The sequence below is a fragment of the Lonchura striata genome, chromosome 2 (genome assembly GCF_046129695.1).
Source record: "Lonchura striata isolate bLonStr1 chromosome 2, bLonStr1.mat, whole genome shotgun sequence".
In the NCBI taxonomy this organism is placed as follows: Eukaryota; Metazoa; Chordata; class Aves; order Passeriformes; family Estrildidae; genus Lonchura; species Lonchura striata.
In genome coordinates this window covers 100,698,181-100,711,639 of record NC_134604.1, presented here as the reverse complement: position 1 = coordinate 100,711,639, position 13,459 = coordinate 100,698,181, and the positions used below count along the sequence as shown (strand labels likewise).

Genomic DNA, 13,459 nt, shown 5'->3' with positions numbered 1-13,459 from the left:
ATGACTGAGATGGTCACTCACAGTAATACCTACACCTACTTGCTGAGTTATGCTAAGAACATCCATCACTTCTGCATAATGTATAAGAGACAGAAGCAACAGCAAGCCAGCTAATTCTTTGCAGAATGTCTTTAAGCTAAAACTAACAAGTGCATATAATTATTCATAAATATGCCTGTAATTTGAAGCAGAACATACAATTGAGGATGCAGGAGATGGTTTTTTACTGAAATGAAGATGCAATATTTGATGCTTAGGTTTGAAAGAAGTATAGCTCAATAAAAATAAAGCTTATGATTCAAGTCACTCTTTCACTTCAGAACTAATTTATGGTGCATTTTACACATACTGCAAATGATGAACAACAGCTTTGTGTAATTGCTTTCCTTACAAAGTGTGGGAATCAAAGGATATGTTTTAGATGTGTGGCCACAGATATGACCATGCCAATGAATTGCAAATAACCAACATAAGAGCCGATGATGTGCTGTCTTTGATAGATGTAGTGTTATAAATCATCTCTTCCATGATAAATCTCAACAGGAGAAGAGCACTTAATAACAGGATTTTTGGTGCACAGATTTAAATAAAGAAAAAATGTGGTTGTGTGCAAGTGTAATTGTTAACAAGGAGAAGAGAACTACGCTGGTCACTTACCAACCATTCTGACATCTAGATATAACAGGTTTTTTTTCACCAAAGCTAGCACTAGTTCTGGAGCCTATTACAATCAAACTTGATTTCCAGATCCTAAACAGAGTCAGCAAAAAATTGTGGAGGGTTGGGGAGCAATTCTTCACTTATAGTTCAGCCAAGCCCTACATGACATAATTGAACAATTTTATCCATCATATTTCAAAAGCAATTCACATTTTCCCTATTATACTCCAGGTAAGCTGTGGCCACAAATACTGCTGTTTACAGCAAAATCACAAAGAGCATCACAGCCAAATGCTTACACGTGCTTCATCTTTCAAGGGGCCACGTAATCACCCTTCTGGGGGAGCTAACAGAGGGCACTTAAAGCCAGGAAGCCTGACAGAGATTTCCTTTATCCATTATCTGAAGTTTAAGTGATCAACTCTCTGTAACAACACACAGGCTCTGAAAGGTTCAGTCTTCATTCTGAAAACGTTTTAGGAAGGCCTCAGCACTTCGTAGGAGTAGACACATTCTTGGCAGCAAACACCAAAGCATCAAGTAAGCAGTGCCAAAGGGAAGCTGGTGCCACATCTGGCAGGAGAAGGCTCTGTGTCTGTGTTAACTCGTGCACTCCTATGGAGCTGACTGCTGTACAGGTTCCGTGCAATTCAACAGGATTCTCATTTTAAACAAGTAAGCCATGCAAAGGTATAATTCCAATCTGTGTGGGTTACGGCGAAGATTAAGATATACTTATTTAACTTCACCAAAAGATTTATATTTTTTAACACACTGGTCAGAAAAGCAATGGTTTATTAGGGAAAGCTTCCAGTTGGAGGAGCTGGCTGCATTCCTTAGTCTTATTCCCTGATTCCCGTGCTGCAACCTTTGGCTGCTTATTAAGAGCCTCAGAGTCTCCTGCCTTTGCTAGACATAAACATTTTCCAGAACTGGATTCCTTGTTTGAAAAACTGGTGTCCAGACTCTAGAAGGCTGAGTCCATGAAGCGTGTTCTTTGAAATGCCAGTTATTATTTTTCTGTTTCCTTCTCTCTCCTCCCACCATCTATAGCTGAGCACAGTGAGCTCCACTACAGAGTTGATTTCTTTCCCTTCTGGGACTCCAGGCATATAAGCCTTAGTGATACAGGATTCATCTCTGTGAGTTTAACACTGATGCAAGGATTCATTTTAGAACTGTAATTTAAAACATGGCAAGAAAACACATGCTATTTGGAGACAAAAAGTTCTTTTGAATCTTTAAGGGCATTTGGGAGACTCTAACCTCATTCTTAACTGCCTCTGTTTCCATTGTTTTTCTGGAAAGTGTTATTAGCTGCCAGAAAGATCTACCCTGGTTAAGGCAAGCACTGTTAATTTAAGCTGAATTGAAAGCAGTAAAATTAAATCATAGAATCATAGAAATTAAATCATAGAATCATAGAATAGTTTGAGTTGGAAGGGATAGTTACAATGCCCCTGACCAGGGCACAGACACCTTCCACTAGACCAGGTTGCTCAGAGCTCCATCCAACTGGCCTTACACAATCTTTTACTGACAGCTGAAAGGAGAGATCAGCAAGGCTGGGCAGGCAGGGTGGTATGGCTGTATGTTTGATTTGGATGGTGACAGGGCCATATGTTTGATCTGTACATAGCCACTTAAACAAAGCCATGTCACTTGCCAGGGTATGAGACACCACCACTGACCCCATTAGAGAGTGACAGAATTTAAAACACTGGTAACACCAACTGATCCTGTGTGTCTGACAGTTCAGCAATGCAATTCAGTGCCTTCCATGCCAAAACTGCAATTAAAAATAGTTCAAACATGCCTTTCTTCTAGTAAATGGGGCAATATTCAGAACCATTGCTGAAAAAACTAACTATGCAGCTGTGGCCACTGTAACCATTCTTACTTACAGATTTACTTACCTGGTTTAGCGGAAGGTATCCCTGCCCAACAGGGTAGTTGGAATGAGCTAATCTTTAAGGTCCCTTCCAACCTAAGCCAATCGACCATTCAATAATTCTATAATTTCTAGTTGCGAAGGGGGATCAATATCCACGTTCTCAATGTGATTTAGGGCTCATTAGGTAAAACATACTTAATAGGTGTCCGGGGGCGCGCTGCTTTACCTGCAGCCCCACCTCGCGGCCACAGCGCAGCGCGGCCGCCTCCGCCTTCCCCGGCCCCGCCTTCCCCGGCCCCGCCTTCCCCGGCCCCGCCTTCCCCGGCCCCGCCTTCCCCGGCCCCGCCTTCCCCGGCCCCGCCTTCCCCGGCCCCGCCTTCCCCGGCCCCGCCTTCCCCGGCCCCGCCTCGCCTCTCCCGGCCCCGCCTCTCCCGGCCCCGCCTCACCATCCCCGGCCCCGCCTCGCCTTCCCCGGCCCCGCCTCTCCCGGCCCCGCCTCGCCTTCCCCGGCCCCGCCTCGCCTTCCCCGGCCCCGCCTCGCCTTCCCCGGCCCCGCCTCGCCTTCCCCGGCCCCGCCTCGCCTTCCCCGGCCCCGCCTCGCCTTCCCCGGCCCCGCCTCGCCTCCCCCGGCCCCGCCCCGCCTTCCCCGGCCCCGCCTCGCCTCTCCCGGCCCCGCCTCGCCTCTCCCGGCCCGGCCCCGCCTCTCCCGGCCCCGCCCCGCCTTCCCCGGCCCCGCCCCGCCTTCCCCGGCCCCGCCTTCCCCGGCCCGGCCCCGCCTCTCCCGGCCCCGCCTCGCCTCTCCCGGCCCCGCCTCATCTTCCCCGGCCCCGCCTCACCTTCCCCGGCCCCGCCTCACCTTCCCCGGCCCCGCCTCGCCTCTCCCGGCCCCGCCTCGCCTCTCCCGGCCCCGCCTCATCTTCCCCGGCCCCGCCTCACCTTCCCCGGCCCCGCCTCACCTTCCCCGGCCCCGCCTCGCCTCTCCCGGCCCCGCCTCATCTTCCCCGGCCCCGCCTCCGCCATCCCCGGCCCCGCCTCGCCTTCCCCGGCCCCGCCTCTCCCGGCCCCGCTTCGCCTTCCCCGGCCCCGCCTCGCCTTCCCCGGCCCCGCCTCTCCCGGCCCCGCTTCGCCTTCCCCGGCCCCGCCTCGCCTTCCCCGGCCCCGCCTCACCTTCCCCGGCCCCGCCTCACCTTCCCCCGCCTCGCCTTCCCCGGCCCCGCCTCGCCATCCCCGGCCCCGCCTCCCCCGGCCCCGCCTCACCTTCCCCGGCCCCGCCTCGCCATCCCCGGCCCCGCCTCCCCCGGCCCCGCCTCACCTCTCCCGGCCCCGCCTCACCTCTCCCGGCCCCGCCTCACCTCTCCCGGCCCCGCCTCGCCATCCCCGGCCCCGCCTCGCCTTCCCCGGCCCCGCCTCGCCTTCCCCGGCCCCGCCTTCCCCGGCCCCGCCTCGCCTCTCCCGGCCCCGCCTCGCCTCTCCCGGCCCCGCCTGGCCCGGCAGCCTTTTGGGGGCCGGGGGCCGTCCCCGCGGCACCTCGCCCTGTTCTCCCTCCTGCCCGCGCTCCCTCCCTGCTTTCCCCTTTTCCTGTCTCCTCCGTTTCTTCCTGCCCCCTGCGCTGCCTCCCGGCGCCGCCTCCCGCCCGACATGGCGAGCACGGACGGTAGGAGCCCCCTCCCTCCCCTGTCCCCGGCCGGGTGAGGTGTGGGGTGTGTGAGCCCGGGGATGGCGGAGCTGGGGCGCTCCGGGATTCCTCCCCGAGCAGCTTCCGCGGGAGGTGGCAGCGGGGATGGCCGGCTGCAGTTTTCGTCCCGCCGGCCGCCCCCGATGGCCCTGCGGGACCCCCACTCCTGTCCCGCCCCGGTAGAGCCCCGGCCCCCTCCACCCTCAGTTCATCCCTTCCCTTCCTGCAGTGCTGGAGGACACGGTGGAGGAGCGTGTCATCAGCGAGGAGTACAAGATCTGGAAGAAAAACACGCCCTTCTTGTACGACCTGGTGATGACCCACGCCCTGGAGTGGCCCAGCCTCACGGTGCAGTGGCTGCCTGATGTCAGCAGGTGAGAGACGGGAAGGTGCCGGGGAGGCGCTCGGCTCCTTTCCCGTCAACCGTGTGTGCTGAGTACCTTGAGGATAAAAACCATGCAAGACGAGAGCAATTTGGGTTACAGTTCTCTTTGTTATCTCGTAGCGCTTTATTTTGCTTGCAGGAAAAAGGTTACAAGTTGATATTTTGCCGAAGTCTAGATTAGCCTAGCAGAAGGTGTTGTGAGATGTGAACACAGAAATCTTTCTCAATTTATTTCTAAATAAGAGATCTTGTGTTCCTCTAGTGTTAATTATGATCGAGAAATCTATATATTAAATCAGCTCATTCTTAAAGACTGATTTTCTGCATGTGCACTAATATATACTGTTCTGTCCAAGGTATAGTATTAATAGTGCAGTATAAGCTTGATATCTTTTAAGTCTGGACTTACTTAAGAGACTATGCTAAAACTTGTTCTTTGCATCCTGGTTTTGTCCTTGGTTCATTGTTGAATTCACATGTTCAAATTTCCCATTCTTCCACATACCCCTGAAAAAATTGTAGTCTCAGTTTCATTTCTTAAAGAAGAATGAAGCTGGGGATAGAATCTGTTCATGTGCCAACTGCTACAGAACTTAAATTGTTGCAGTAACAACTCAGGGTTCCACTGAGGTGGTGGACAAGGACTGGTGTAATGTGGAATTAGGTTGATTTAAAAATACCTTGTGTGTAAGCTTAATGCAGTTATCAGAAGATGGTCTCTTTGTTCTGTAAAGTTCCACTTCACATATGGGATGTTTTACATGTTGGTTAGGTGATCACTTCATTTGGTGTACCAAAGTGTTTGGGGATGATGTTGAGAGATATGAGCCAAATAGTCATGGCGTGGAGAAAATGCAGTGGGGATTTGAGGGTGTGGAGCCCTTATGAGGAACACTTCTGCTTGCCTCGTATTTTGCAGATTGGCTTAATATTCAGTTTAAAACCTGGTATTTCCAATTATCCACTGTCAAAATATGTAAGCAATTTAAGGCAAGGACTGCCTCTTTGTATGGCATCTGACATGATGGGACACCTGTTCCTGATGCAAGTAAGTGCATGTGCATTGTGTTTCTTGTGTGGTTTGGTATTTTTTCCCTCCCCTCTACATTTAGAAGTGGTGTAGTAATACCTGTGGTAGTTTATGATTACCAAAATTATTCTGGGTTGTTTGGATTTGGGAAACATAATTAGTTTGTTGCATTCAAGAATGCAGAGGTTGCTTGGTTTTTACTGCTCAGATTTGTCCTTTCAGAGATAAATGGCACCATCCATCCAGCTGTTCACTTTTAACTAAATGTTGCATTCAACCACCAGTAGAGAAATTTGGTTCTAGTTCAGATAGCTGGTTAAAGCTCCTAATAGAAGTAACTAAAGTAGGTTGTCACTTGTCTCTTCAGGATTTATGTTTTATGGAAAGGAGTATTGATTGTTTCCTAAATCAATACTCTGAGACTCCAGGGAAATTAGACCAAAGTAGGTCTTGGTGTCTCCTTTAACTGCTGTGCAGACTCTTAACTGTGCCTTTCAAGTCACAGTGGCAATGTTAATGCCTTGTATTGTCACTCGAGCCTTGCTGGTTGTGTCTTTGGTTTGCTCATGGCAGAGTCCAGTTTGCTTTAATACACAAGTCTTTGCAGCAGAGGGGAGGATCTCTTGGGGAGTGTCTCTTTTCTAGCTCCCTGAAGAGGTTTGCATCTTTAGAGTTATTGATGCAAGCTACAGAACTTCTGGAACTGAGCACATAATTTTATTCCAACATTTATTATTCTAAACAGGCCAGAAGGAAAGGATTATGCTCTGCACTGGCTGATTTTGGGAACACACACTTCTGATGAGCAGAACCACCTGGTTGTTGCCAGAGTCCAGATTCCCAACAATGATCAGTTTGATGCTTTGAAGTCTGACAGTGAGAAAGGAGGTGGGTATGCAGCATTCTTAGGTTCTGTTTGAGCAGTATCATTACTGCTTTCAATTGTTCTAATAATGATATTCTAAGTTTATGTGAAATACAAAAGTGGACAAATACCAGTCCACACTAATTCTAGACAACTAAAAATAAGAAACTTTTTGTTTCAGAAGAGCTTAGTTAACATTCATATGCAATTCCTACTAGAATTTCTACCAGCTCTCAGTTGTGGTAAAAACTGGTACACATCTACCTTAAGTTAAAACTAAAGCTCTGAAAGAAGATTCTAAATATCAGAAGTGTTAAAGCTATTGTGTTACATGGTGTGAGTCTTTCCTAGTCTTTGCTTGTGTTTAATAAGGTGCTACCACTGTTTCTTAGAGTAGGGAAGATGCTGTGGAATGCTGTTTCAGTAGTCTTAAAATAATGGATGGGATAAACTGACATTTTTCTGACAACTGTAGAATATGGTGGCTTCGGATCTGTGACTGGCAAAATTGAGATGGAGATTAAAATTAACCATGAGGGTGAAGTGAACCGTGCCCGTTACATGCCACAGAATCCCTGCATCATTGCAACAAAAACACCCTCTGCTGATGTGCTGGTGTTTGACTACACTAAACATCCTTCAAAACCAGGTGGGTCAGACTCCTTGGAGCTAAGAAAAGTGCCTTTTGCCAAAGAGGGGTAAACTCGTGTTTAACTGTGACTGGGAGAGAGTTGCTGGGCTCTGGGACCTAAAGGAGAAAGCCCATATCTTCAGTGACTTCTAACTTCCTGGTTGTCCTCACTTTCATCAATGAACCTTGGTAGAAGCAGCACTCTCTGGAGAGGTTCATGTATGAAATATAATTATTTCAACAGAAACAAAGTTCTCTGGTGATAATGATGCTTCTGTGGATTGATGTGCAAGGGCATGCTAAATGAAAGGAATTTTCTGTCTTTCAGACCCAAGTGGGGAGTGTAATCCTGACCTTAGATTAAGAGGACACCAGAAGGAAGGCTATGGCTTATCATGGAACTCAAATTTGAGTGGGCATCTTCTCAGTGCATCAGATGATCATGTAAAAACCACATCTTTACCCCTGTAAAAAAAGCCCAACTCCTAATTTATGCTGTAGTAGAAAATTTAAGAAAATCTGTCCTGGTGCAAAGCTCTCAGATATTATAATTACATTTCTAAAGCCTCTCAGTTGTCTTTAAGCTGTCATTAACCACAAGTTCTTTTTAAGGTTCTTGATGTAAGCAGAATGTTTTTATAGTTGTCTCTTGGAAAAAACCCTTTAAACTGGATTGGGTCAAGACCATAAATTAGTAAGACTCTCAAAGATCAATAATTAATAGCTTGTAAATTTATTTGTGAACTTCAAAAGTGTAAATTGCTTTTGTGACCTTCTAAATAATCCTTGAGACTTGAACTTGCAGAAGACTGATTGATAACTTAGCTCTCATTTATGGCATAGTAAGTGTTCTTTTTCAAAAGCAAAGAACTGCTTCAAGCGTGTTGTCTCTTTATATGTAGAGTGTGATTGATTATTTATTTGAAAGATGCTACAATCAGAGTCTGCATTTCAATAGAATGTGGCTTATTTACAGACGGTGTGTTTATGGGATGTAAATGCTGGACCCAAAGAGGGCAAGATTGTCGATGCAAAAGCCATCTTTACTGGGCACTCTGCAGTAGTGGAAGACGTGGCATGGCACCTGCTCCATGAGTCTCTGTTTGGATCTGTGGCAGATGATCAGAAGCTTATGATGTGAGTTAGAGATTTTTGGGTAGGGCCTGCTGTGTCCTGATGATGCCTTTTTTCAACCTAGAAATAAAACAAAACACACTTTTGAGATAATCTTAGTATGGTAGGTAATATAAAAGTGGATCTTTATTGGAGGCCTCCAGGGCAATTATGGAAGAATGTCCACAAAAGCCCATCCCCCATGGGGGTGCATACAGTTTTATAAGTTTGTCAATTACACTAATTTACTAAAAAAGCACTAATTAGGAGGACAAGTGCTGATGCAATTACCCTCCAGGTCAAACCTTTTCTCTGGAGCACCTCCCTTGGTACTGGCTGTACTTTGTTTATGAAAATATGTCTCTATGAGCTGTTTTCAACCTTGGTAGCCAGGGAGAACCAAGATAGGACAGGGGCCCTTGGAATATGTTTTGTCTTTCTGCCTAGGGAAAGGGCATGGAAAACTAATCACTAATACAATAAGCTACAAATATATGTGTAAAAAATACAGAGAATATATAAAAGAAAAAAAAGTAAAACCAAAATAGTATCACTGCCACTGGACCTAATCTACAGCAGTTGGGATTAAAAAAAGGTCTGAATTTTGGAGTGATTTCATGTAGCTCTTTATGGCAATCAGCTACAGTGATGGTGCAGATTCACTGAAATTTACATTCCATTTAATGTGTTCACATCACTTGAAAATAAGATGTAACTGATATGTATGTCAGCTTCATAGTGCATGCTGTTTATGTACAACAGACACAAAATACTGAAGGTTTTGGAATGAAAGCAGTAACTTCAGAGTTGAGTTTAATAATAAAAGCTGTAGTGAAAAAGAACTTCCTATAAAAACTTAAGTTTGTTTGCTTTCCCTCTTTCCTCCCTGCCCCCAACCCTTCCCCAAACCCTCCACTGCCACAGCTGGGACACAAGATCTAACACCACATCCAAGCCGAGTCACTCAGTGGATGCTCACACAGCCGAGGTCAACTGTCTGTCCTTCAATCCTTACAGCGAGTTCATTCTGGCAACTGGCTCTGCTGACAAGGTTTTCACGTGTGTATACTTTACATTCCTGTGTAGTGCAGATGAAAGCCTTTATAGTAAAACCAATTTCTTGTTGCTTGCATCTCCCAGACGGTGGCTCTGTGGGATCTTCGAAACTTAAAGCTGAAACTCCATTCTTTTGAGTCTCATAAGGATGAGATTTTTCAGGTGGGTAAACTATTTACAAGCTGTAGAAAAAACCCAAGGGTACTGACTTGGACAAGAGCATGTAGATTTATCTTCTTGCAATGCAAATAAGTCTGTTGAACCAAAATTCACTGTGTTGTTTGACAATTACAATCTGTACTGTGTAGTTTATTTCTGCCTTTCCCTACTTGACTTTGAAGCAAGTAGACAACAACTTACTGCTAAAAAGATAATGGGTGTCACAAGTACCTTAAGTAGAAGGTTTCTCTAAAATAATGTGCTGTAGAGAGGATTTGGATTCAAACCTAATTTTGTGAACTTTGCCTATTTAATTAGGTGCAAGTAACAGTGATTTTTAGACAAATTTCATGAAATATGATAAATCTGTAATAGTGAAATAATGTCTGTTCAGTATGAGATACCTCAAGCAATTTGTTTGAGCTACTGGATATCCTCTGTGCTGGAAGAAACTGATTTACAGAGTATCAAATTAATGGCCAGGGTGCTGGTTATTCAGGATATGCTTTAGAAATCAGTAACTGCTCCACTGAAGTTGTTTCCTTTCAATAGGTTTACTGGTCTCCTCATAACGAAACCATTCTTGCTTCAAGTGGTAGTGATCGGCGCCTTAACATATGGGATCTAAGGTGAGGAACAATTCCTTCCTGTTAGTGTATGTGAACAGATGGTTAAAAAGAGGCCTGCATTATTTGGCAGGTTTGATTTGTGCTGTTCTCTAGCTTTCCTTCCTTACCTCAGGCCTGGTCTTTTGGGTATTATTAATAAAAACAGCACAGTACATCTAAAGTTACTTCTCCATCAGGATTTCTTGCTAATAGCATTGTTTTCTGTTGTCCACTTGTTGCCTAGATACAAAAGACAAAACTTGCAACAGTGTTAAAGTGGTAGGATAAAAAGCTCTAATGAAAGCTTTCAGGTGCACAAATATGGCTATATGCGTATGTGTGACAAAGGACTTCTGCAGTTTTTAAAAGATTGATAAATTAGTTTATGTAGCAGGTACATCCAATAGGAGATCAATTGGCCCAGTAAAACATCCTTGCGTCTGCCCCTTTGGAGTTGGTCCAGGAGTTTCTTTCCCTATTTCTTGTTATGTCTCTCAGCTTCTGGTGAAAAATAAGATGTCTTTGTCAGAAATTTTGTTCTTAAGAATGAGACTAAAAGGAATTTCAGGAATGTGTTAGAAAGGTGTGGCCAATTATTCTAAAATGTGAGGGCAGGAAAAACACTAGAAATCATACAACTATATGTTTAAAATCTACAAAGCTACAAATATGAAAAAAGCTAAAAATCTTTAGGTGTCACATCAGTAAGTAATTTTTGCCTCCATGTACTTCACAAGTTAAGATTCCATTTCAGTAATGGCAGTGCCAGACAATTGATGTTTTATACCTAGTGCTTATATTTCACAGTGAGAAATACGAATTGCAAATGTGGGTAACAAAGGCCAGGAACTGTTCAGTTAAGCTGACAGAGAATGCAACTGTCATTTTAATGAAAAGTATGAACTATTTTCTTGCAGTAAAATTGGAGAAGAGCAGTCTGCAGAGGATGCAGAAGATGGACCTCCTGAGCTGCTGGTACCCTTTTGTTCAGGTTTCAGTCTGCTGACATGCTGTGTGGCAGGGAGAGGTTTTGTCACTGTGCTGCTAAAACTGCAGCTGTTCATAAATCTTTTCACCTCCCTGGTTTCCAGTCCATTGCTTTAATTTGCTGTAGACTTCCTCTCTTCATTTCTGAAGGTTTCCCCATTTCTTGTGTGACTCTGTAAGTACTCTTGGAGACAATCAGAATGAAATATGGCTGGATTTCACAGACCAGCCCTGTGTGAAGAGAGACCATTTTGAGGATGTCAGTTGTTGCTGTAATAATAGGAACTGTTATCTCAAATGCTGTCCCAGCAACTGCATTTGTGCATAAGTAGCAAATGGAAGCACTTGAACACACCTTCCTTATGTCTGTTGTGAATCTCTAGTAGCAGGTTTTTCTTTGGGTAGTTGTTAGCATGATTAATTTAACTTAAGAATCCTGGGTTTAAACAGATTTATCTAGAGTTGAAGTGGCTTACTGGAGCTTGTGGGGTTTCTTTAACAGTTTATTCATGGAGGACACACTGCCAAAATTTCAGACTTCAGCTGGAATCCTAATGAGCCTTGGGTAATCTGTTCTGTATCAGAGGACAACATAATGCAGATATGGCAGATGGTGAGTGTCACAACAGCTCTTGAGTTACTCTGAAGCTTGTTCTATAAATGAAACTGAAAAGGCTTGTTCTTCTTAAGTCTAGCTTGTGCCTTCAAGGACTGAAAGTTGTCTGTGCCACATACTTCTTGATCTAATCAAAAAGTTCAAGACTTTAAAAAGAAAACCAAGATAAAAACCACTTGAATAAAAGCAACTGCTAGTTAATTCTTGATTCCAAGTTCTAGGTTGGTACTAATTAACATTAAGATTTATTCTTAACAAAGCAGTGCAAACTTATATCCAGTATTAGCCAAGACTTACTCTTGCCCCCCACTGCCCCATATGTTGGCTGTAAAGCAGGAATGCCTTTTAAATCTCCTGTTCATATTACTTTACATTACAGGAAATAGATCAGCTGTCTTAGAAATGTGGCATAAAGTAATTTGGGAATAAATTGAGTTAAAAAACTCTTAACAGGCTTAAATGTGTGTCACATGCTTTTTTTAGTACCTGCTCTTGTTCTGTGTGTTTATACTGAAGTCAAAATAATTCCAAATAAAATGTTCATAACAGGGCTAATGGTTAAGTGGCTACTGCTTTTGCTGTTGAAATGGAGCAATGCATGAAGGCAGCTGTGAAAATGTAGCTAATGTGTATACATTTCTAAATTTGGCAGCCCTTTAAGAGCAGGGAGAAAATCACTTCAAGGAGGGAATGATGGCTGTGCCACCTTGGTGTTACTGAGGGTTTTTTCTATACAAAGTGTAGAAGATTGTTTAAAAACAATAGTGTGTATCACTTGTAATGTTCTGTGTCTTCAGGCAGAAAGCATTTACAGTGATGAAGAACCAGATATAACAGCAGCTGAACTGGAAGCTCAAGGAATGTAACTTCTTTAAGGAACTACTGGGAATTGCATAGTAATATAATTTGACTACTCTATACATAAAATAAAGACCCCCAAAAAAACCCACAAAATCAAACACCAAACCAAAACCAATCACTGGGCAGAAGCATTGCAACAAAACAAGAATATTCCTAATTGTATTAAGCAAAAAGCTTGTATAATCAAGTGTCATGGGATACCCTTGGTTCTCTAGACACTTTGAGCTGTATATTGTACAGCAATTAGCTTTAGAGAAAATAAGAATTACTTAATACCTATGTCTATGTTTTTAAATAAACTTAGTGTGTTCCTGTAAATAAAATGGTCAAATTCTCACTCTTCACACATAGAAACTGTATTAAGAAACCCCTTTATATTAATACATAAAAAGAGCTTTTCACTTTTACACATCACTTTTGGATTGGTTTTGCATAAATAAAATCTATTAAAAAAAGTACTTGGTGTGTTTAATGTCCACTCGCACAAGTTCAATATTTTGTTGCATTCTGTAATAGAATAGAATTTTAATTGCTGCCTGGTGCTAAAGTTACGTATTTTTTAGTTTATGACTTAGCCCAGAATTAAAAATCTGGGAAGATGAGAGTTGTCTTCATGCAAAAAAACCACTGGAATACGTAACTTGATTTCTTCATAAAGGGCATGGGGATAAGGAAGAGGTTTAGGGAATCCAGGGGGACAGCCAGTTGATCTCCTGTCAAGTTCAAGTACAAAGCTTGAGCAGAGTAAAATAACTTCTTTGTGTTTAAGTGATTAGTGGCTGGATTTTGTTGGTTTTGGTGGGTTTTATGTGTTAGTGTGTTGTGGGGGTGTTTGGGTGGTGGTAAAAGCACTGCCCTTTATAATTTTCTTAAGTACCAGGATGCCAGTGCACTCTCAGTGAATTGGTGTCACCTGTGT

At 44.2% G+C, this 13,459-nt stretch overlaps 1 protein-coding gene across 1 annotated transcript; it reads left to right on the top strand.

Moving 5' to 3' along the window:
• The first annotated feature begins 4,032 nt into the window (after nucleotides 1-4,032).
• On the top strand, nucleotides 4,033-13,027 carry RBBP7 (RB binding protein 7, chromatin remodeling factor). The gene is made up of 12 exons (XM_021532348.3): nucleotides 4,033-4,208; nucleotides 4,459-4,603; nucleotides 6,390-6,532; nucleotides 6,985-7,158; nucleotides 7,469-7,584; nucleotides 8,117-8,277; nucleotides 9,178-9,304; nucleotides 9,394-9,471; nucleotides 10,021-10,097; nucleotides 10,994-11,051; nucleotides 11,566-11,676; nucleotides 12,477-13,027. Exons 1-12 carry the CDS (start codon nucleotides 4,193-4,195, stop codon nucleotides 12,543-12,545), a joined length of 1,275 nt encoding a protein of 424 aa, XP_021388023.1. The 5' UTR covers nucleotides 4,033-4,192; the 3' UTR covers nucleotides 12,546-13,027.
• The last annotated feature ends 432 nt before the right edge of the window (nucleotides 13,028-13,459 follow it).